Source organism: Colletotrichum graminicola (genome assembly GCF_000149035.1).
Source record: "Colletotrichum graminicola M1.001 genomic scaffold supercont1.29, whole genome shotgun sequence".
In the NCBI taxonomy this organism is placed as follows: Eukaryota; Fungi; Ascomycota; class Sordariomycetes; order Glomerellales; family Glomerellaceae; genus Colletotrichum; species Colletotrichum graminicola.
In genome coordinates this window covers 204,061-223,823 of record NW_007361033.1, presented here as the reverse complement: position 1 = coordinate 223,823, position 19,763 = coordinate 204,061, and the positions used below count along the sequence as shown (strand labels likewise).

At 56.6% G+C, this 19,763-nt stretch overlaps 6 protein-coding genes and 1 non-coding gene across 7 annotated transcripts; 4 read left to right on the top strand and 3 right to left on the bottom strand.

Moving 5' to 3' along the window:
* Window positions 1-4,369: 4,369 nt before the first annotated feature.
* On the top strand, window positions 4,370-7,134 carry GLRG_07203 (uncharacterized protein; the record flags this gene model as incomplete). Its single annotated transcript, XM_008097888.1, has 2 exons — window positions 4,370-6,260; window positions 6,443-7,134. The coding sequence occupies 2 exons, from the start codon at window positions 4,370-4,372 to the stop codon at window positions 7,132-7,134; spliced, it is 2,583 nt and encodes an 860-aa protein (XP_008096079.1).
* A 1,232-nt stretch (window positions 7,135-8,366) lies between these two features.
* On the bottom strand, window positions 8,367-9,023 carry GLRG_07202 (biotrophy-associated secreted protein 2; the record flags this gene model as incomplete). The annotated part of the gene is made up of 2 exons (XM_008097887.1): window positions 8,367-8,935; window positions 8,993-9,023. The coding sequence occupies 2 exons, from the start codon at window positions 9,021-9,023 to the stop codon at window positions 8,367-8,369; spliced, it is 600 nt and encodes a 199-aa protein (XP_008096078.1).
* Window positions 9,024-11,039: 2,016 nt separating this feature from the next.
* On the top strand, window positions 11,040-11,957 carry GLRG_07201 (uncharacterized protein; the record flags this gene model as incomplete). Its single annotated transcript, XM_008097886.1, has 3 exons — window positions 11,040-11,350; window positions 11,429-11,845; window positions 11,945-11,957. The coding sequence occupies 3 exons, from the start codon at window positions 11,040-11,042 to the stop codon at window positions 11,955-11,957; spliced, it is 741 nt and encodes a 246-aa protein (XP_008096077.1).
* Window positions 11,958-12,353: 396 nt separating this feature from the next.
* On the top strand, window positions 12,354-12,426 carry GLRG_13181. Its single transcript has one exon. It is a non-coding gene; the product is annotated as a tRNA-Lys (tRNA).
* Window positions 12,427-12,813: 387 nt separating this feature from the next.
* GLRG_07200 (pre-mRNA cleavage complex II protein Clp1) lies at window positions 12,814-14,476 on the bottom strand (the record flags this gene model as incomplete). Its single annotated transcript, XM_008097885.1, has 4 exons — window positions 12,814-13,082; window positions 13,166-13,432; window positions 13,570-14,365; window positions 14,441-14,476. The coding sequence occupies 4 exons, from the start codon at window positions 14,474-14,476 to the stop codon at window positions 12,814-12,816; spliced, it is 1,368 nt and encodes a 455-aa protein (XP_008096076.1).
* A 1,117-nt stretch (window positions 14,477-15,593) lies between these two features.
* Window positions 15,594-16,347, top strand: GLRG_07199 (uncharacterized protein; the record flags this gene model as incomplete). The annotated part of the gene is made up of 3 exons (XM_008097884.1): window positions 15,594-15,651; window positions 15,783-15,850; window positions 15,967-16,347. 3 exons carry the CDS (start codon window positions 15,594-15,596, stop codon window positions 16,345-16,347), a joined length of 507 nt encoding a protein of 168 aa, XP_008096075.1.
* A 501-nt stretch (window positions 16,348-16,848) lies between these two features.
* On the bottom strand, window positions 16,849-18,151 carry GLRG_07198 (argonaute siRNA chaperone complex subunit Arb1; the record flags this gene model as incomplete). The annotated part of the gene is made up of 3 exons (XM_008097883.1): window positions 16,849-17,974; window positions 18,027-18,044; window positions 18,105-18,151. The coding sequence occupies 3 exons, from the start codon at window positions 18,149-18,151 to the stop codon at window positions 16,849-16,851; spliced, it is 1,191 nt and encodes a 396-aa protein (XP_008096074.1).
* Window positions 18,152-19,763: the final 1,612 nt, after the last annotated feature.

Below are 19,763 nucleotides of genomic sequence, written 5' to 3'. Positions count from 1 at the left end.
TGAGTCTTGAGTGAGAGTATTGCCTTGGCGCTGTAATATTGGAACTGTGGGTTGGTTGATGGGTTCACAATGAGGACACGAATGTATGAAATAGACCTCGGTTTGAGCTATATTGACGTGGTTTATGCGGAGACGACCCCGCGCACACGATCCGCTCAATTGGGGGCCGGGGGACAATGGCGTGCTGTTGATTATTCAGCACACGGAGACGCTGTCACGACTCATACAATATTACGTTAACGGCAGCAATCCCTTTTACGAGTTGTGGTTTTTGTTTTTCGTTTTTACAATTTTTATAGGTCATAAGTGTGAGGCTATTCCGAATGGCAGAGTCAGCTTGGCTTGGACACAACTGTTACATAACAATTATCAGACAGACTCTTGGCAATACAACATGTCAGCAATATGCCGCATGTCTAGCTCATTGAACAGCACCTTACTGGCACTAAGAACAGGCAATGTAACGCCTCCCATCCACTAGGTAGCGGTCGGCACCGTCTTTTACTTCTTTTCTATCCCGTTAAGTCGCAACAGCCGCGTAGCATTCCCATCCTGTTGTCAGTCAAAAAAGAGGAGGCAATCCCGACTCTGGATGACTTTGGGGCCTGCTAGATACCTCAGCACTCTAGTACCTGTGCTGTATGCTGACGGCTGACTGCGGGCGTAAAGAAATATCGGAATGGATAGCCGATATGGTGCCGGTATATCCGGAATCCGAGCAGACAGAGATTCTGCGATTTAACTCAAAGGCGGTCCATCGTCAGTGGTTCGTTTTATCAAACCCCGTCTTCAATCAACATCCCTATGTGTAGTGATTGGAGATTATCAAGTCGCCATGAGGGGAGGGGTACTCCTTCGGACTGGCCTCAGCTCTGGGGTCGCTCTCTACTAATAAGGGGTAAACGGGCGGCTCCCTCGCCGCATACCTCCCTCTCATCTTCAAACCGGAAACGTCACTCTCTCTTCTGCGTTCATTGACGTCGGGCCGACGATCAACCTGAACTGGCTTTCCGACCCCGCCGATGCCGGCTTGGCCGTGGTGGCTGCCATGCGTGTCCGTGCGGCCTGGGCCTCGCCCTTCACCAATACCCCCGGCTTCAAGATCGATCCCGAGGGCCGAGGCCGTCCCCGGTGACGCCGTGCAGCCGACCAGGGGTCCTGGAGTACGTGAAGACCAACGCCGGGCAGTTATGGCACCCGGCCTCGACCGTGGTGGCTATGGACAAGGAAGATGATGTCGCATCTGGCAAGGCAGTGGTCGACAGCCGGTGGCGCGTGTTTGGTGTCCAGATGCTGAGAGTGGCTGGTGCAAGCACTTTTTCCTTTGCGCTCCCGTGGCATCCCTAGTCTGCTGTGTATGCGCTGGCGGAGAAGGTTGCGGGCGACATCATAACAGGTCGTCAACGTGACGTGACACAAAATCAACACAAAAGTGCTTCACATAAGTATAGATGCTTGTATGCGGATGTGCAAGTCATTATTCCCAGAAAGAGGGTAGTATTCACTCAACTCATGGCCCCTTTGCTGCCACCGTAAACCTCAACTGCTTCGATTTATCATCAGTCTCTTCTTTTTAGAGTCAAGCAGACTTTTCAGTCCAAGGGGGACATGCGGAGACGGGAACCGACCGCGATCCACCCTCCAAACGGAGCGTACTTTGAGGGCACAGTCCTAGACAACCCATGTGGCACGATGTTGCGCGGCAAACATTCACCGCTACTTGTAACTAGACGGCGCTCGATCCCTTTCTGTCACCGCTATTCGATCGCGAAAACCCCTGCCGCGACTACACTTATGCGCATCGTGAAGCACGCGCATAGATTCGGGTCGGTGAAGTTGCGAGGACGAGCAGAAGAGGGCCACAATTTGCCGATCCAAAGTTTTCGTTGTTGGTGGCGGGGTCGGGCTGCGCCGAACCGGGGTGCTTGCACGTGTTCCGGATCTGGGTCTTTGATGGTTGGTAAACGCTTGTTTTTTTATTTATTTATTTATTTATTTATATATTTACTTTAACTAGAAATGGAGGCCAAACCATGGGATAAAGCCTGTAGACCGGGCCGTGGTGAGGCGAGGCGCATGATATCCGGATCGATCCGAGATGAGAAGCTTGTGCACGTACTACAGCAGGTACCTAGTGCTTCGAGAACTAAAGAAGAAAATGATTTTGGTCTGTCACTCGGGGACAAGACAAGATGAATTGAGTTTAAAGGAGACTTGAGGACGTGAAGAGGTCATCTACGGGATCATAACACAATATAGCCAACATCGAGATATGCAAACTATAATTCGGATATTCTGGTCTTTGACCGTTTATGCCGCTTATCGGTCCAACTACTTGTCATTGAAGCTGGCATGCTCAGTCATGAGCTTTGTGGAGCATAATCTTGTGCCTTAATCAGTATTGGCTTTATAACGCCTGATGCAGTGACTGTGCTACGAGTCATAATATGTACATATTATGTATTTGCAGGCTGGCCACTGAAGTTGAGCTTGCATGACCAAGCCTGCATGGTCAATACAATTTGTGCTCTACTGGAAGACTGAACCCCATCAGCTATCAGTAAAGGCGTTAAAGACAATGAGTTTGTGGCCATGTCCCTGATGTTGGACCTCAGCCTTGCCTGCTTGGCCAGACATGCGAACCTAAGCAAAGTCCTTGTCATTGCGTTATGAACCTACTAATACCCCTGCGCCGCCTCAAAATTGCGAAAAGTGACAACATTCCAATCACTCAAGTGAATCTCCCGCCGCCATGCTTACCGTTGGGCTGCGCCACTCATCTCCTTTGGGCGGCAATATCTGCATGGTTCACGGGTACCACATACCCGTGGGAGACCAGCCTTTCCTGTACTGGATTGGCGATGGGGTCAAATGCCTTCTCGCTACCCCGTTTTGGGAGAGTATCGGCTCAGGGACAACCTGCACTTAGAACATATGTCTCAAAAGAGTTCTCTCCTTGTTGTCTTGAGAGATAATAACCAGAGCTAATGTTGGTGAGCGATATACTGGTCTCGTACAACTGTTTTTTTCATCTCCAAGTTTTCAAAGCATGATAGACTGATCGATTCGAGAATAATGCGGGGATCGAAGCCGATTATTGTTCTGGTAGGGAGAGCTGGACAAAAACGATGAAAAGGTCTGGACCCCTTTTCTTGGCTAGCCCGGAACCGTGAGGGTCCAATTATATGACTTGTGGTCCCACGTGTATGGGGGCCAAGGGTGAAAGAAGAGATTTATATCACCCATGACCTCCGTCCATCGTCGACTCCTCCTGGAGTCCAGGCCCCTGGGGAGCCGCGCCATCCACATCCACAATAAGGTACATTATTCAAGGCGGCCGCTCTTAAGGTTGTATACAATGATACATGGTACTCCAACACAGTAACATAAGCATCATGCCCGGTACTCAACAGCATGGTGATAGGTTTGTAGTCAGAAACACAGTACCATGGAATCATGGCATCCGAGCCAGACTTGTCGTTCTCGATGAGCCGGTTGCAATTCGGCAACATCCTTGAGAATGTAACCCCTAATATGGCACATATTTTTAGCTGTAGACTCTCAAGCCCTCTTTGATTGGTCAAGCTTGGATGACGCCAGGCTACAGCGAATCGGGTGTTTCCGCGCAGGGATCCTGCGAACCACACCACCATGGAAGAGCAAGTCGGCTGTGTAGGATCTTCGGGATGGCTATAAGGCGATTCGGGTCTTAGTTTGGACCTTTGTTTCCATCTAACCTTCGGATATATGATCTGTGATTTTGACCTCTCAAGCCCAACTACCCCAAAGGCAAGGCAAGGAATCGGATGGAAGGAAAGCCGAGAGCGGATGACGATGTGCACGTAGCTTCAAGTCTCCGAACACTGGCCAGCCGAGGCCGTACCAGGACAAAAAGGGATATCCCTGCCGGAAGGCAGCAGGCATCCCCGATTCTGTTATGTAATAAGAAGTCGGTGCCCTGACGAGTCCCCTCACACACACAAGGCACGCTGGAGCGGTTTCGGCCCAAGTGGGTGTTTTTGATGGATACGTGGATACTAGCAAGCATTTTCCTGTTGCGCGAATGCCTTTTTTTGTATGGTTCTCAGGTGCCGGAGGGCCCGGGAGCGAGGCAAATCTGCCGGATTTCGCGAACCACCGGTCCGGTTCACTTATAAGAAAAGCGACCTCCCCCATACTTTTCCCCGCGATCCACTTCTGCCTCCCACGAGCTCGACAGAATTCTGTGATATCGTTGCCGCCCCCCCCCCCCCCCTTTCTTCTCTCTTCTCTGTCCTTTCTCATCTTCTCCCCTGAATCACGGCATCCTACCGCTCTGCAGACGAGCAACAGGAGAAAGACGCCCAAATCCCTTCTGACCGTCGATGCAATGGTCGGATCCTCGCAGGCTTCTCCCGACGATGACCCCGGCCCCGAGCTGGACCCCGGCGGCTTTGGTGCAGCCACAGCGGCAGCCACAGCGGCCGAGGCCGTACCATCTGAGTCAACATCTGAGCCAACTTCTAGTTCCGACACGGCCGGGTCGAGCACCGAGGCCGCAGCTGCAGCCGCCTTGAAAAAGGAAAAAGGCCGCGTTCGGTTCAACAGCAGCGCGGCCGCTGTCAGGCACTCATCACCATCACCCCCCCCGGTCCCAAACACCCCCAAGCTTTCGCCGGCACCGCCTGCCAGGCCGTCTATCCTGCGCGGTAGCTCAGGCAGCTCTATCCCGACCGTGGCTGCCCTGGCCAAAGATGAGCCTCGCTCTTCTCAGGATACGGAGCGCCAAGAGGCCAAATCCGCCGCCGCCGCCGCCCAAGAACGAGCGCGTCAGATGGCTGCCAACGTCCGGCTGGGCTCGCCGGCCCGCGAGAGCCGAGACTCCATCGACTCGGCCATCACAACGGCGACCAGCGAGCCCGAGAACGGCCCCAGGGACAGCACCGGGGAGGACATCGCACTCAACGACCTCCAACCCCGTCCGTCTCTCAACGGTGAGAAGGCCGCCGAGGAACTCAAGCTGCACGAGCACCAGGCCGCCCTCAACGAAGAGGCGTACAAGATTGTGAGAGCCCACACCTGGCGCCTCGCCGAGAAGTCCGACGGCGAGCCCGGGCCGTCCAACGCCCAGGATGCCGAGACGACAAAGGCCACCGACCATCTCCTCCGGGAGGTCAACGACGGCCAGTACGACGGGGTGTACTCCGTCCCGGCGCCCACGCAGTATCGCGGCAGCGTCCTTTCGCAGCTCCTGAAGCTGTACAAGCCCGCCGAAGCGGGCGGCCAGTACGGGCAGACCAGCGGCCAGGGCCGGCGCAACTCCTTCTCCTTTGGCGGGACGCTCTCGGGCACCAGCACCCCCGGCTCCAATTCAGGCACCGCGACGCCGACGACGCCCAGGAGGAAGTGGTACGAGGCGGACCGCTCGCAGGAGACCCTGGTCAACCTCATCGAGGCCTCGGCCCGCCTCGCGAACCCCAACATCCAGAAACGCGCCGAGTCGCCCGAGGCCAAGGGCTCCAAGGACGCCGGCAAGGCGGCCGGCAAGAAGACGCGGCACAAGAACAAGCGGTCCCAGAGCAACTCGCGCCTCAGCGCCTACCTGCAGAGGCAGGAGGAGGAGGCCAAGATCACCATCCACATCGCCGAGACCCTGTCGAGGCAGGAGTACATCATCACCCTCTGCAGGGCGCTGATGCTCTTCGGCGCGCCCACCCACCGCCTCGAGGAGTACCTCAGCACCACCGCCAAGGTGCTCGAGATCGACGGCCACTTCCTGTACCTGCCCGGGTGCATGATCATCTCGTTCGACGACCGGTCGACCCACACGACCGAGGTGCGCATCGTCCGCGTCGCCCAGGGCATCGACCTCGGCAAGCTCCGGGACACGCACGCCGTCTACAAGGAGGTCATCCACGACGTCGTGTCCGTCGACGAGGGCATGGAGCGCCTCGACACCCTCATCAAGGCCAAGGACAAGTTCCACGCCTGGGTCCGCGTGCTCGTCTTCGGCCTGACGAGCGCCACCGCCGCCCCGTTCTCCTTCGGCGCCCGCCTCATCGACCTCCCGCTCTGCTTCTTCTTCGGCTGCCTCGTCGGCTTCCTCCAGCTCATCGTGGCCGCCAACTCGTCCCTGTACAGAAACGTGCTCGAGGTCACGGCCACCGTCCTGGTAAGTTTCCTCGCCCGCGCCTTCGGGAGCATCATGGGCGGCAACCTCTTCTGTTTCTCGGCCATGGCCCAGGGCGGCATCGTCATGCTTCTGCCCGGATACGCAGTCTGTAAGTGATCTCTAGCCCCCCCCATTTCTCCTAAACCGTGCTCGATCGATCCAGAGCTGTACCTCCTCTTCCTCTGCGCCGCCACGAGCGCACGTGGTGGAGCTGCTGCTGGCCCGCGGGCACACCAAAGTGAAATATGAAAAATGAAAAAAAAAAAAAAGGACAGACCGCTGATGGCCCAGTGTGTTCCGCCCTCGAGCTCCAATCCCGCGCCATCGTCCCCGGCTCGATCCGCATCGTCTACGCCATCATCTACTCCCTGTTCCTCGGCTTCGGCATCACGATCGGCGCCTCCATCTACGGCATGTTCGACAAGAACGCCGTCTCGACGACCAGCTGCACGGACCCGATCCCCAGCTACTACACCTTCATCTTCGTCCCCCTCTTCGTGCTCTGCATCAGCATCCTGTACCAGGCGAAGTGGCGCCAGATGCCCGTCATGCTCGTCGTCGCCTTCGCCGGCTACGTCGTCAACTACTTCAGCAGCCTGCGCTTCAGCGCCGCCCCCCAGGTCGCCAACACCCTCGGCGCCCTCACCGTCGGCGTCCTGGCGAACCTCTACTCCCGTCTGAGGCACGGCGTCGCCGCCGCCACGCTGATCCCGGCCATCTTCACGCAGGTGCCCGGAGGCCTGGCGTCCACGGGGGGACTGCTCAGCGGGCTGAGGACGGCCAATGCGCTCACGAACTCGACCCACGCCGTCAACGGCACCACTTCCGTCCACTACTCCGAGGGCGAGTCCCTGAACACCGTCGTCTTCAATGTCGCCGCCTCCATGATCCAGATCGCCATCGGCATCGCCGTCGGCCTCTTCATCAGCGCCCTGATCATCTACCCGCTCGGCAAGCGTCGCAGCGGCCTGTTCAGCTTCTAATCGTATGCCATGCTTCCAAGGCATGGCATATGCTATTTCCTCCTCGTAGACCTTTGTTCTCCTTCTTTGGCTTTTGTTTTCTTCATGGCGTCATGTCTAGCATCGCTTTCATCGTATTCACTAGACTACTACATGGGTCATGAGCCAGCAGATAAAAGACCTAAAGTGAAGGCCTCGGCCTACTTTTGGGGGGGGGGGGGGGGGGGGGGGGTCTCGTTGGCATTACTGTCAGCACCAGCTCTTAGAGCGAAACAACAGTAAAACGTATTGCACGTATCTAGATTATGAAATTGGTTCGGGGGAAGGAAAAAATTGAAAAACTGCGAGGCGTTGGGGAAATTTGCAGAAAGGAATACAGTCAGTATAGATTCAGAGTAATAAAAGTCTACTGTTAAGGCTCATCTACCTGCACGTTGACAGAAACCTGACTGAGGGTCACAGGACCAGTCTCGACTATAATGTCTAACACGGAATAATAAGACTGTCGTTGAAGTTGAGCGCGCTTGGCTGCCTCGTGATTCTCTCATAATGCATAGCGGTATTAGCCAGGCAGTTCTGAGGCATGTCGGAACATTCCCGACAACGGACGCGGGATCGGGTCATATAGCATGACGGGCTTTTCTGCAGACGGCCTGTCAGCTTCAGCAATGGAAACCAAAAAGGAGATCAGGATAGGCGGGGCAGAACCATTCCAAGAGACTAGGAAGCAACATATCCTTGATGATTGTTTTATCAAGTACGGCCTTCGGAAGCCTACGTGGCTCTTTAACGGTTTCATCAGCAGGCCCAAAACTGGTAGCATGGCTTATACTTCAAGGTTACTAGGATAACGTATAGTTCCATCATTACTAAATTTCTTAGCAATATTTGGGAAAGAAATCGTATTCTCATTGCGAAATGTTATACCCGAGCTAGGAGTAATACATGCCGTCGCCGAGGTATTTGTTTATAATCATTTCAGTGATACCCGCTCATGTACCTGCAATAAGCCTCTATTATGATCTGCGCCGCTTGTTCCTCGAAAAGCGCCCTTTTCACGCCCAGCCATCCTCGTATCATGCGGCTTTGAACCCGCAGCCCGTTTTACCACTTGTATTCGCAACGGCGACTGCCGAGCACACGCCCTTTGGGCCAGCGCAGCATCCCGAGGCGCAGTCCGCATCCGAGAGGCACTGGCCGGTGATGAACTGCTGTCCGTTGCCCTTGCCCACGTTCTGGGAACCTGGTGCATCTTATTTGACGCCGGGCGAGCCTCCGCCAGCCGACGGTGGGGTCTGAGGAGGCGTTGCTGGCGGCGCCGCATTTCCGGCCGCGCTTCCTGCGCCGGTGAAGCCGCAGCCCGACTTTCCGTTCTCCTCAGCAACGGCCCTGGCGGCGCAGGCCCCCTTGGGACCGGCGCAGCATCCCGAAGCGCAGTCGGCGTCCGACAAGCACTGTCCCGTGATGAACTGCTGGCCGTTGCCCGCGCCAACGTTGGACGACCCGGGAGCGCCCGAGCCCGCGGGTGATCCGTTGCTTGCCGCAGCCTCCATTGACGGCGGTGCCTGGCCGGCTCCCTGTGGGGGGGCGGGAGCCGCGCCGCCGTCGCCGAAGCCGCACCCTTGCTTGCCCGCTTGCATCTGAGCCCCGAGTCCGGAGCAGATGCCGGCGCCGTTGAGGGTTGCGCAGCAGGCCGAGGCGCAGTCTTTGCTGTTCAGGCAGGCACCGCCGATGAACTGGGCACCACGGCCGTTTCCGACGTTCTTGGCGCCAGCAGGGTCCGGCATGAGGGGGCTTGGGATCGCAAGAGCTGTGGCAGCGACTGGGAGATTATTAGTGATTTACGGTAAGGTGGTCGAGTTTGATGGCTAATACTCACACAGTGCTGCGGCAAATGAGAGGCGAACCATTTTGACAAGTGTCGAAAGAAGAAGAGAGGAAGAAGGGAAAAAAAAAGAAGAGTATTATCAAAAATAATTCAACAAGTTATTGCCACATAGAAGGAAGATGCTAGGCGAGGTGATGATGATGCTTTTTGGGTTGGCTTCAAGCTTCATCTCGCGGAGAGACATGCCGTCCTAAATACTGATATTTCACTCCGTCTCAGGAAGCACCGGCATCTGATCCGAACACTGTTGTAAGTCTGTTACGACCGTCCGCGCTTGCTGGAACCTCCCGTCGGTCAACCAAGTATAGCTGAAAATGCGATGCATTTCTGTCACAGCGGCTGAGCGGTGATACATCAGGTCGAGGGCCGGTGACCGAGTGGGAAACGATTTTTTTTTAAAAAAAGGCAAATAGCTGGACCCCGCCACTTGGCTAACCCTGTCCGTCGAAACTTGAAGAAGACCAGATGACGGCGAGCATGGTGCGGAATCGACCAGTGAGGTTGTCGAGGCTGCTGTTATAGGCTGGGCCTCGAACAGGGCCGCCCCTGTTATGCTGATGTTTCGGATGGACAAAACATCGGAGAATAGCGAACGGGCCCAAACGCGATCAAGCCCCTGGGCTAAGGGGGGGGTGTCCTCTGATATAAGCCGAGTACCCGTATGCCTCTCTCGATTACACTACCTATTTGTCGCATATGCCATGTGGAGTGGACTCTGCCGTAAGCGCGTCGAGCGCATGCTTTGCATGCCATCTTCCGACGATCCAAGTTTCCCCATCTTCGCAGAATCTCAAAGCTGGGAGCGGGCGCCGGCTGCTCATTCGCCAGTTGCCTTGTTTCGGCCGAGGCAAGCATTGCGAAACAGCGCAAACTGTCAGCTCGGTAGGGTCTCCGATGTTAGCTCGTTTTGGGCTGGAGCGTCGTCCCTTATTCGCGAGATCCCAACATGGCTCCAGTCTTGACCGAGGAGAGGCAGCCAGCCCATCTTTTCAGGGGGACATGTGAGAGAACGCGTCGTCTGAGGATATGGTGCGGACGGGTGTTTTGGCCCGCCTCGCATCATTAATTTGGAAGACGGGCTCCCGATTTCCCAAATAGAGATTCCGTTGCCGGACCAAGCCTCGCTTGCAGGTATCGAAACCCCAAAGACGCGGCCATTCGCCACCTTGACGTGATCCTTGAAAGGAGTCAGTGGTCTCCGGGAGAGAATCGGTCGGGGCGACCATTAAGCCGAATTGCCTTGCATTCTGCTCGAGTTCAATATGTAATGAATGAGAATGGAACTGGTAGTCGGGGAGTTGCCCCAAAGATGCGTCGATGCATGTCGTTGGACGTCAAAGATGAACAGAGTGTGTGAAGACGCGGGAAGTGAAGAATTGACTTTCCTCGCCGTACAGGGGCTCCCTCCTTCTCAATGCTTCCGTCCAGGGGATGAGGGCCTGGGAATGGCTTATCTAAGCCATTCAGCTTGTTATATCTTTATCCGGTTTCCCATCGATCGGAACCAAGACATGACATCCCCCCTCCTTTCCCCTCCTCCACGCAAGCCACTTCCTGTCGTACTATTCCTCTTCTGCTGGACGGCCACGCATGCCTCATCGTCCCAAGATGCCCGGCTGTCAATGCGAAGGAGGGCGTTTGCAAGTTCGCCTTCATTTGAACTTGCCCGGGTCCCATTGCTCGCATCCCGTGAGACTCGCCCTCAATGTCCTCAATTCCTAATAAAGACAACCCAACCGTGGTGCGGCAGTTGGCCGGCACATGCTTTTGCACGCAATGATCCCGGGCCATGACTGTGCCAGCACCCAATAGTTGGACAGTTGTTGCTTCCCGTAGCTCCCGACCTGACTCCTGGCACACAGCCAACAGTCCAACACGCGACCAACAAGACCTGTAGGATGTGCTGATCCCTCCGGCCACTGGCTCTGCGATTCGGTGATGCCTCTCCGTCAATAGTCGACTGGTGTGCGGCCGACATCCAAGATATGCCGATGACGCAGGGGGCTTCCCAGAAGGTACCGAAACAGTGACCATCAGCATGTCTCCTTTTCCTTCAAAAGGAACCCCGCTTGCTCGTCGTTGGCAATGGCTGTCTATCTATCTATTCGTCCGGCAGACCACATCTCGCCTCCTGCTGCGGTGCTTTGTTGATCCTCGCCTGTTGACCAAACCTACGCAGAAGAGGTCTTCCTTTGACGGCAAGCTGGGGTTGTCCCCGCCCAACGTCAAGTTTGAGGTCGACGACATCGAGGACAGCTGGACTTACACGCGGCCGTTCGACTACATACACAGCCGCATGATGAACAGCAGCATCTGCAAATGGGACGAGTACCTGCGTCAATCATACAAGTAGCATCCGACCACATACTTGATCCCCTTTACCCCGAATCGCACCTAACACCCTTTTTTTTTTTCTTTTTTTCGCAGGCACCTCAACCCCGGCGGCTGGCTCGAGCTCCAGGAATTCCACCTCCCCGTCTCGGACGACGGCACGCTGGCCGAGGACGGCGCGATCCACCGGTCGATGCGGCTGCTCGGCGAGGCGGCGGCCAAGACCGACGGCGCCTTCGTCGACCTCGACGCCCTCAAACCCATGATGGAGGCGGTGGGCTTCGTCGACGTGGCCGAGGTGCGCTTCAAGTGGCCCAGCAACACGTGGCCCCGCGACGGCCGGTACAAGGAGCTCGGGTCGTGGAACCACGAGAACATCACGAGGGGCCTCCAGGGCTTCCTCATGGCCGCCTTGACGCGCGGGCTGGGCTGGCACGCCGACGAGGTCAACGTGCCCGCGGCACAGGCGAGGAAGGACATCGGGGACCGGAGCATCCACGCTTACTGGCCCATGTAAGTCATTTCTGCTGCCGATGTTCATTTATACAAGATAAAAAGAAAAGAAAAAAAGGGGGCACCTTTTTCAGCCAGCCAGCTGACTCACTCGCGCAGGATCGTCGTCTAGGGAAGGAAACCGTCGGCCGCGTAATGGTGCATCAATCGGCGCCGTGGCCGGCGGGTATGAATCCCCTCTAGATCGGGACGAAGCCGAGCCAGACGGAAGGGGGAGAGAGGAGAGGCCCGGGTGAATTCTTTCGCAAAGGGACGGGCCTCCGCTCCTCCCTCCCACTCGGGAGTGGGTGGGGCGGCGAATGTTTTGTTCAGGTTCGGTCCACATTATTCGGAGGGGAGGAGGGGGGGGACGGACATTTGGAGGAAATTCTCTTGGAACAGAGGAAGCCATCGAGATTTCTCCGACACACCGAAACTACCCAAACCCTACCTCCCGCTCCACTCGCACATTCCAAACATGAGACCACAAACAGGTCGTCGTCTTCAACAATTCAAAATACAATAACCCGCCTTGCTAGCTCAATCGGTAGAGCGTGAGACTCTTAATCTCAAGGTTGCGGGTTCGACCCCCGCGTGAGGCTCAAATCCTCACCGCGATTGGCACAGCCTCTCTACGGGTTACGGTTTTGTCTTCCTCTTCCCCCCCCCTTTTTTTTGCCATTTTCATCTACACTTGCTTCGAATCACGAATTGCACCGACGATTCCCTTGCCGTCTTTCGTTTGCATACCCGGTTGTGACCACGTCGTAACATTGTTGGTCGTCTGCAGCAGACACCATGGGAAACAACTTGGGCGCAGTGTCGGAAGACTGGTTGGGTCCAACTTCACCTAATTCGCGTCTGCTGGATCAAACCCATGACACTAATGGAGGATTTCATGAGCGAGGAGCGAGGGCGACGTCCATCCAATGAGAGAAACAAGGCGGAAGAAGGCGGAACAATCAAAGGTGGTATCATTTTGCGGTGCGCTATCCCAGTAGGTTGATGAAAGGCTCCGGCCACTTGCCCATCAGCAGCGGCCGGTCGCCGAGCCGGCCGCTCACCGGCGCCAGGATCCTCAGCTTGCGCTTCTCCTTGTCGACGTCGGCGATGTACACGTAGCCCATGACGTTGGCCGTCCTGATGGTCTCGGGCGGGTCCTTAACCGACGCGTAGACGATGGCGAGGGTCCAGTGCGCCATGAGCTGGCCCGCGTCGACCCGCATGAGGCCGTCGTCGCCGTTGCCGTACATGGAGTCTGGGTGGGTGTCTTGGGATCAGTACGGGGGGGTTTCTGACGATTCCACGAGACTGGCGGAGGGGAGGGGGGATGTGGCTTACAATCGCCTATTCTGAATATCGCCAGGCTGTCGAAATCGACCTGCTGCGTGGCGGGGCTGAGGGTCTGGCCGATACTACCGAAGAAGTACTCCTTGATCGATGCCTCGCAAGCTTGCTGTGTGAAGCCCACGTCGCGCTCGGCCACGCCGTCTGATTTGTCCAGGAGGAGGATACTGTACTGCTCCCCGAGGCTAGTCCGCTGTGTCGAGAACCGCTTCGTCAGCTCGGTGTGGAGATGTGACGAGCCCAGCACGATGATGATGTTGACTAGTAAGTGTCAGTAAGAGGGGCAACAAGGTATTGGACGGAAGGGGCGATTCGGAGGTATGAAAAATTTAAAAATTAAAATTAAAAAAGTTTAAAAAAATTTAAAAAGAAAAAACCTGCAATGGGAAAGCAAATACCTGACAGCTCGTCCACAACGTGGGCGAGGATATCGACGCCGTCGCTGCTCTTCTCCGACACGGCCGGAGTGTCGATGATGATGCCGGAGCTCTTGATCTCCGGTTCGTGGCCGAACCTCGAAGTGACGGCGGCGGCCATCTTGCTCACGAGCTCCTGGTACTTCCTCTGATCCTCGTCGGCGGCGGCGTGGCCGTAGTAGTAGACGAGCGGCAGTTTGACGGGCACGTGGCTCGGCCCGCTCGTCGGGGTGGTGCCCCAGCCGTCGACGGCCTCGACGTCGAGCACGGTGGCGACGACGCTCGCCGTCAGGGTGCCGGGCAGGCTCAGCATGCCCTCCTTGGGGTCGGCGTTGACGACGAGCGGCTGGGCGCCGACGCGGGCGGCGTAGCTCGCCAGGGTGCGGGCAAGGCTCGTCTTGCCCGAGGCGGGCGGCCCGCAGACGGCGACGCGCGGGCCCTCCCTTCGCTCGGCGGCGGCGCGCTGGCGCATGGCGGTGAGCTGGAAGTGCAGGTTCAGGACCGAGTTGGCGGGCGAGTCCTGCGGGCGGGCGTACTCGGCCACCGACTCGGCCGCGAGGCCGCCCTCGACCTCGAGCTCGCAGCCCTGCAGCGTGAGGATCTTGGACCGGACGCCGGCCAGGGTGTAGGCGTGCTGCAGGGCGAGCTCGGTGCCGTCCTTCTCCGCCGTGCCCGAGAGGAGCTTCAGCTTAATGTGGGTGTCGAAGGCGACCTCGAATCGCCACTCCCAGAAGGGCTGGAGGCGGATCGTGCGGGTTTGGTTCGCGGACGTCGGTTGCTGCGAACGGGGCGGTTCGTCAGTTCACACGCCCGAGGTTTTTGAGGTCGGGGGGAGGGCCTTTCGAGAACGTACTGGCGCCACAAGGTGGCCCAAACCGGGAATCGACATGTTTGGCTATCTGTTGATCATGGGGGGTTTTATCGGTGGGATTGGGTTGCCGCCGCTTCCATTAAAGTCCCGCGGAGCGATGGAAGGATCGAATAGATAAAAAAAGAAAGAATAAAAAAAAAGACGACTATGGAATCAGCGCGTGGAAATGCTCCGAGACGCGCCGCCTAAATGTTGGAGAATGGAGCTTTGACATCACAGGGTTTGGAATGGTCTGTGCAGGAGCCTTTCCACTGTCTGGCGGGGGCGGGTTAATTTGGCGGGGCTCGGGTCGTCACTGTTGTACCTAGGTAGGTATACATAGTAGGGGTTCCTGCATACGAGGCTCTCCTGTGTGGCATCGATTCATATGTTGTTCAGTCTTACTACTGCGGAGAGTTTGGACGGCGTTGAATCGGAATTGTTTCCGCGGTGGGTGGCCAATCCAATCCGATGAAGGAGTACGAGAATATCGAGAGGTTCAACTAAACAAACTCTGCTCCTTGTGTTCCTGTACTAGCTTGTCTCACAACTACCAGAGTTCTTGCTCACTGTCTTGTCCGTCTGTATCTCAACGTGGATGAGTCGGGTGGAGGGATAATGGCAATGGCAGTAGCGAAAGTTGAAGAGATAATATGGCAGAACCTATATTGCAGTTCTCACCAGACCAATTATCTGCAAAATTAGAGTGAGTACCTATCTACAGATATAACAGCAAGACGATGCAAAGCTTGCATGACTCCAGAAGCAAAGTCCAGAACCATCCAGCTGCACGGTCCAAGAACCCACCCTCTACCGCCCCAGGGACACACACTTCTTACCCCAGCAAGCCTCCACTTCGGCTGTAAGTTCCCCCGCTCCGCCCAATCACCATCGCCCCATGGCCTCACCCGAGCCCACCATTACCCATTACGCAAGCTCCCCAATGCGGTCCCAGCTCCGCCACAGCTCGCTGCCTGCTGACCTCGAACCGGAGGCCGTTTGACCCCCCCCCCCCCCCCCCCCAAACGTCACTTTTGCTATCGCCTCACCAAAGCCCGTCTTCAAAAGGCAACATCCCACACACGTAAAAAAACACGCATTTCAACACCCCTCTTCAACATCTCTACGAGATTTATTCCACGCAGTCGTTGTCGCAATGTGTTCCGCAGACATCTTCCTCGGCCTCCTGGCCCTTCTCTTCCCACCCCTCCCCGGTACGTTTACTCGAACCCCACCCCGCACCGCATTCCACTCCGGCGCGCGCGCCCCTCCGTCTGCCTGCGACGGCGTCCCACCAAGAATAGAGAGGAAGAAAAATTAAACACTTGCTAACATGAGAGAACAGTCTGGGTGAAGCGCGGCCTCTGCTCCGCAGACTCCTTCATCAACATCCTCCTCTGCCTCCTAGGCTACGTACGTCTCCCGAGCCCCCTCCTGCCTTTCTCTCTCTCTCTCTCTCTCTCTCTCTCTCTCTCTCTCTCTCTCTCTCTCTCTCGCCATCGCTAATATAGAACTCCCCCTCTCCGTAGATCCCCGGCCTCATCCACGCCTGGTACATCATCGCCAAGTTCCCCGACCCTGAATACGAGTACGAATCTATTCCCCAGGACCGCGAGGGCGGCCGCGTCACCTACGTCTTCGTCCACGGCAACGCCAACGCCAACGGCCACGGCCCGCACACCCAGCAGCCCCGCCAGCAGCCCCGTCCCTCGCAGCACAACACCACGGCCAACGTCAGTTACGGCACCACGAACAACAACGGCGCTGCCGCCGCCGCCGGTGGCTCGAGCAGGCCCCAGCCCCAGCAGCACCAGAACCAGGGCGCTGGCGAGGGCAGCAGCGATGGCGCCGTGCCGCCCAGTTACGCCGAGGTCGTGGCCGGCGACAACAAGATCCAGACTCGGGATTAGAGGAGCCCGGAAGATGGGGACAGAGGGGTGACATCGAGCTTCTCCGAACCCGAGTTTCGACTCCGTCCCAAGACGCTCTCTTCCCCTCTCTCCCTCTTTTATCCCGGCTGATTCTGTCAAACATCTGGCCGTTGTTGTTGTACTTGTTCGTGTAGATTGTTTTTTGGGGGGGTTTTTTTTCCCCCTCCCGGGCGGAGTTTGGATTTCATGCAACAAGAGGCGACTTGACCCTCTGCAGTCTGGAGGGATCTTGACGAGTTAATGCGTTGTGCAACGAGTTTACTAAACGCGAGACGTTGGTGCGAATTATTCACTGCACCATTCATATAGTTAGAATCCCAGAATTCCCTTCAATTATGGAGGGCCTCTAGATCTAATCTTTCTTAAACCCCGGTCTCTCCTCCTGTCCCATGCTGTCTCGGCAACGCCAGATCCCATTACCCCTTTTGAACGCCCGTCACGAACCTGCCGAACCCTCAAACCTATGACGGCTCTCGGCAATCATGACTCTGCCGACACCCGCTTGGCCGCCTTGGCAGGACCACCTTCAGCCTCGGGCGCTGCGGCCGACTGAGGAGGCCGGTCATTCGGCACGGGCTCCTTGAAATGCAGCATGAGATTCTGCGGCAGAAAGGTGTGCCATTCGACGAGCACGAGCCGCGCCTGCTTGATGAACCTGATGCCAATGTTGAGCTCGCAGACGCAGAGCTGCAGCTTGAATCCTGGCTCCAGTCTCGAGAGGATAGCGTCGTCCAGGAAAAAGGTCTCCTCCTTCTCTGACAGCTCAAAGTGCTCTCCACGATCGAAGCCGTCTTCAATAAGGCACGGCTTTGCGACTATCCAACCGATGGGCGCGAATGGCCCTCCTTGGTCTAACGCGACGCTGCGGACGAGGTTGCGTGACTCGGTGCTAGGGCGGTGGACGGAAACGACTTCCATGCTGCATTCCTCCTCGCTAACGACCTTGACGGACTTGCTGGCCAAGCCCTCCATCACTGCTTCATACTGCTTCTGGCTCCCCACTGTTGATAACGCAACCTTGAAGACGTTCTCGGGTGCAAAGTTTGCGGGCCTTTGAAACTCGCCCTCCCCGAAGAAGTAGTAATCTTCGCAGAACAGCTCCGACAACGCCAGGTTGAACTCTCCGGGGAAGAACAGGAGCGCCTGGTGCGTCTGGGGCAGCTCGACCTTGGCTCTCTGACAGACAGCCAGTGCCTCCTTGACATTGGCATCATACTCGGGGCAGACATCGTGCTGGAGAACGTATGTGAGAAAGTTCTCCAACACGCCGACGGCCTTTCCCATCTGGGGGTAGTCCCAGGCGGTCATCGTCGGGAGGTTCTCAGACAAGAAGCCCGCAGCGACGCCAGCAAAGTCAACGTCCCAGCCGGCCCGCTCGCTGTCGTTGTAGAAGCGGCTGCCGCCGCCGGACACGTGGACGGTGTCGACGGCAGTCGCGGCCCGCTTCTCCTCCGGGCTCATGTCTTGAAAGTCGGCATCGACGTGGCCACTAAACATGCGCGGGGTGGAGTCGATGCCGCCAAGGAAGAGGTATTTGTTGAAGATCTGGTCCGAGGCGCCCAGTCGGCGGCGGGCGCGGTAGCGCTGGATGCACGCCTCGATGCGCCTTGCGCGCGGGTTAGCTGGGATGGACGGACCACAGGAAAGGAACGGCTTACTCAACAAAAGGAAGATCTCTGCAGGCCCATGTTAGCATACGCCCAAGGGAGGCGAAGGCAGGATGATGATGGGCTTACGGGTGGTAGATGTTCTCACGCTCTTCTTGGGCTTCGGCAGGGGTCATTGGAGGGTCGGCGTAGAACTCTGGGAGGACGTCAGCAAGAACCAGCCGCGATCGAATGAGACGCACCCTCGAATCCCGTGCCGCAATACTTGTGCAAGGCTGTTGGGCCGCGGTCGGCAGTACTTTTCTTCTTTTTGCCTGCCATGTTGGATGCCGGACTGCGGTGGATAGGCTGAGCAGAGAAATTAGCGTTGGTCGGAATCCTTGAAGCTTTTACCTGCAGATCTTCAGTTGGGGCAGAACATCGTCGTATGGCAAAGGAATGATGTTATGGTCCAAAGAGCAAAAGAAAAGGACCAGGTTGGCTCAGGTGAACAAACGCCCTAGGTCTCTCTGTTTCACGATAAATCAAGTGAAGTAGAAAGAGCCTCTTCGTCGCTGATTCCTTCCTTCCTTGCCAAATGTTGAAAGTTAGCTTCGCACTTACACAGAAAGTAGTATCAGGTAGCACTTTCCACTTCCAACGTTAATTGAGCCACTGACTTCTCGAATTCTGCTGCCCAGTCTCACAGATGCAATACAATACACATTTCCATGATGAAGTCAAACGCCAACTGTGCAATTGACAGCGTGCTGTTTCCTCTGTGAAACAAAGCACGTATGTAAGACTGGCTGGGGCTGGCTTGTTTGTGCAGATGAGGCATCAAATCCCGATGTCGCCAAATGCGCCTTCTCGCGCGGACCAATCGTACAAAGCCGTCGCATTCATCGGAGGCCTGCTGCAGGCAATCATCGGGCTATCACTCGCAGCAAATCAATTGTGATCCGAAATTCCGGATTCGCTAGGAGTTTGCGATGCAGGCTTTTTTGGCGATTTGGCGGCTATTGGATGCGCTTGTAAGACGACGACAACGGACACCTGGCAATGGAGCTGTAGACGCCTCCAGATCCAAGCTGACCTCCTCGAGACAAAAGCCGGGGCGGAGTGATGCTGCGCATGAGATGAGGTGCACTCGTATAAGGCGTGCTGCAGGATTGGATGAGGTCTGACGAAGCCCACGGGCTGCATACGGCTCAGCCGGGCGTTGCCGTGCTGGAGGGAAGCACCAGCTGACCCGATGGGTCCCGACAGGAGCATCTGGCGTGTCGGAGTGCATGGGGAGGTGCTTGATGTGGGAATTGTTTGCCGAATGTCAGCGGTGAGACGGCATCCAGAGCGGTCAACCAGACATGGCCCCGGAGAGAGCCCAGGTGATATCGCGAAGCGCAAGTATCCGATACGACCCCGTCGACCTCGCAAGCGTGGCAATGCAACACAACGGCATGGGACGGGCTGTCGCGATGCACCTGTCCAGCCAACAATTCTGGTCCAGGTCTTGAACACGGCGAAGTCCAGACGAAACGTTTGTTCCAACGGTTATGGTCCGCCTCAACAAGCGCGGATGACCTTGCCAGCGGAAAGTCTTGTGGTAACCGTCAGATCAGTTTTCCCGGAAAGACGCCGTCCGAGACCCGATCGTGGCCGGCTGAGCTGTCACGGAGGAGGCCTGATGCATTACCCTACAGTGTGCGTATTACCTCGGGTCGCATATACATAGTAATAGAAGGCATGGGACGACTGCGCGTGCTCAAAGCCTCGATTTGCCGTGTCGTGCAGATAAAAGAGAATGCG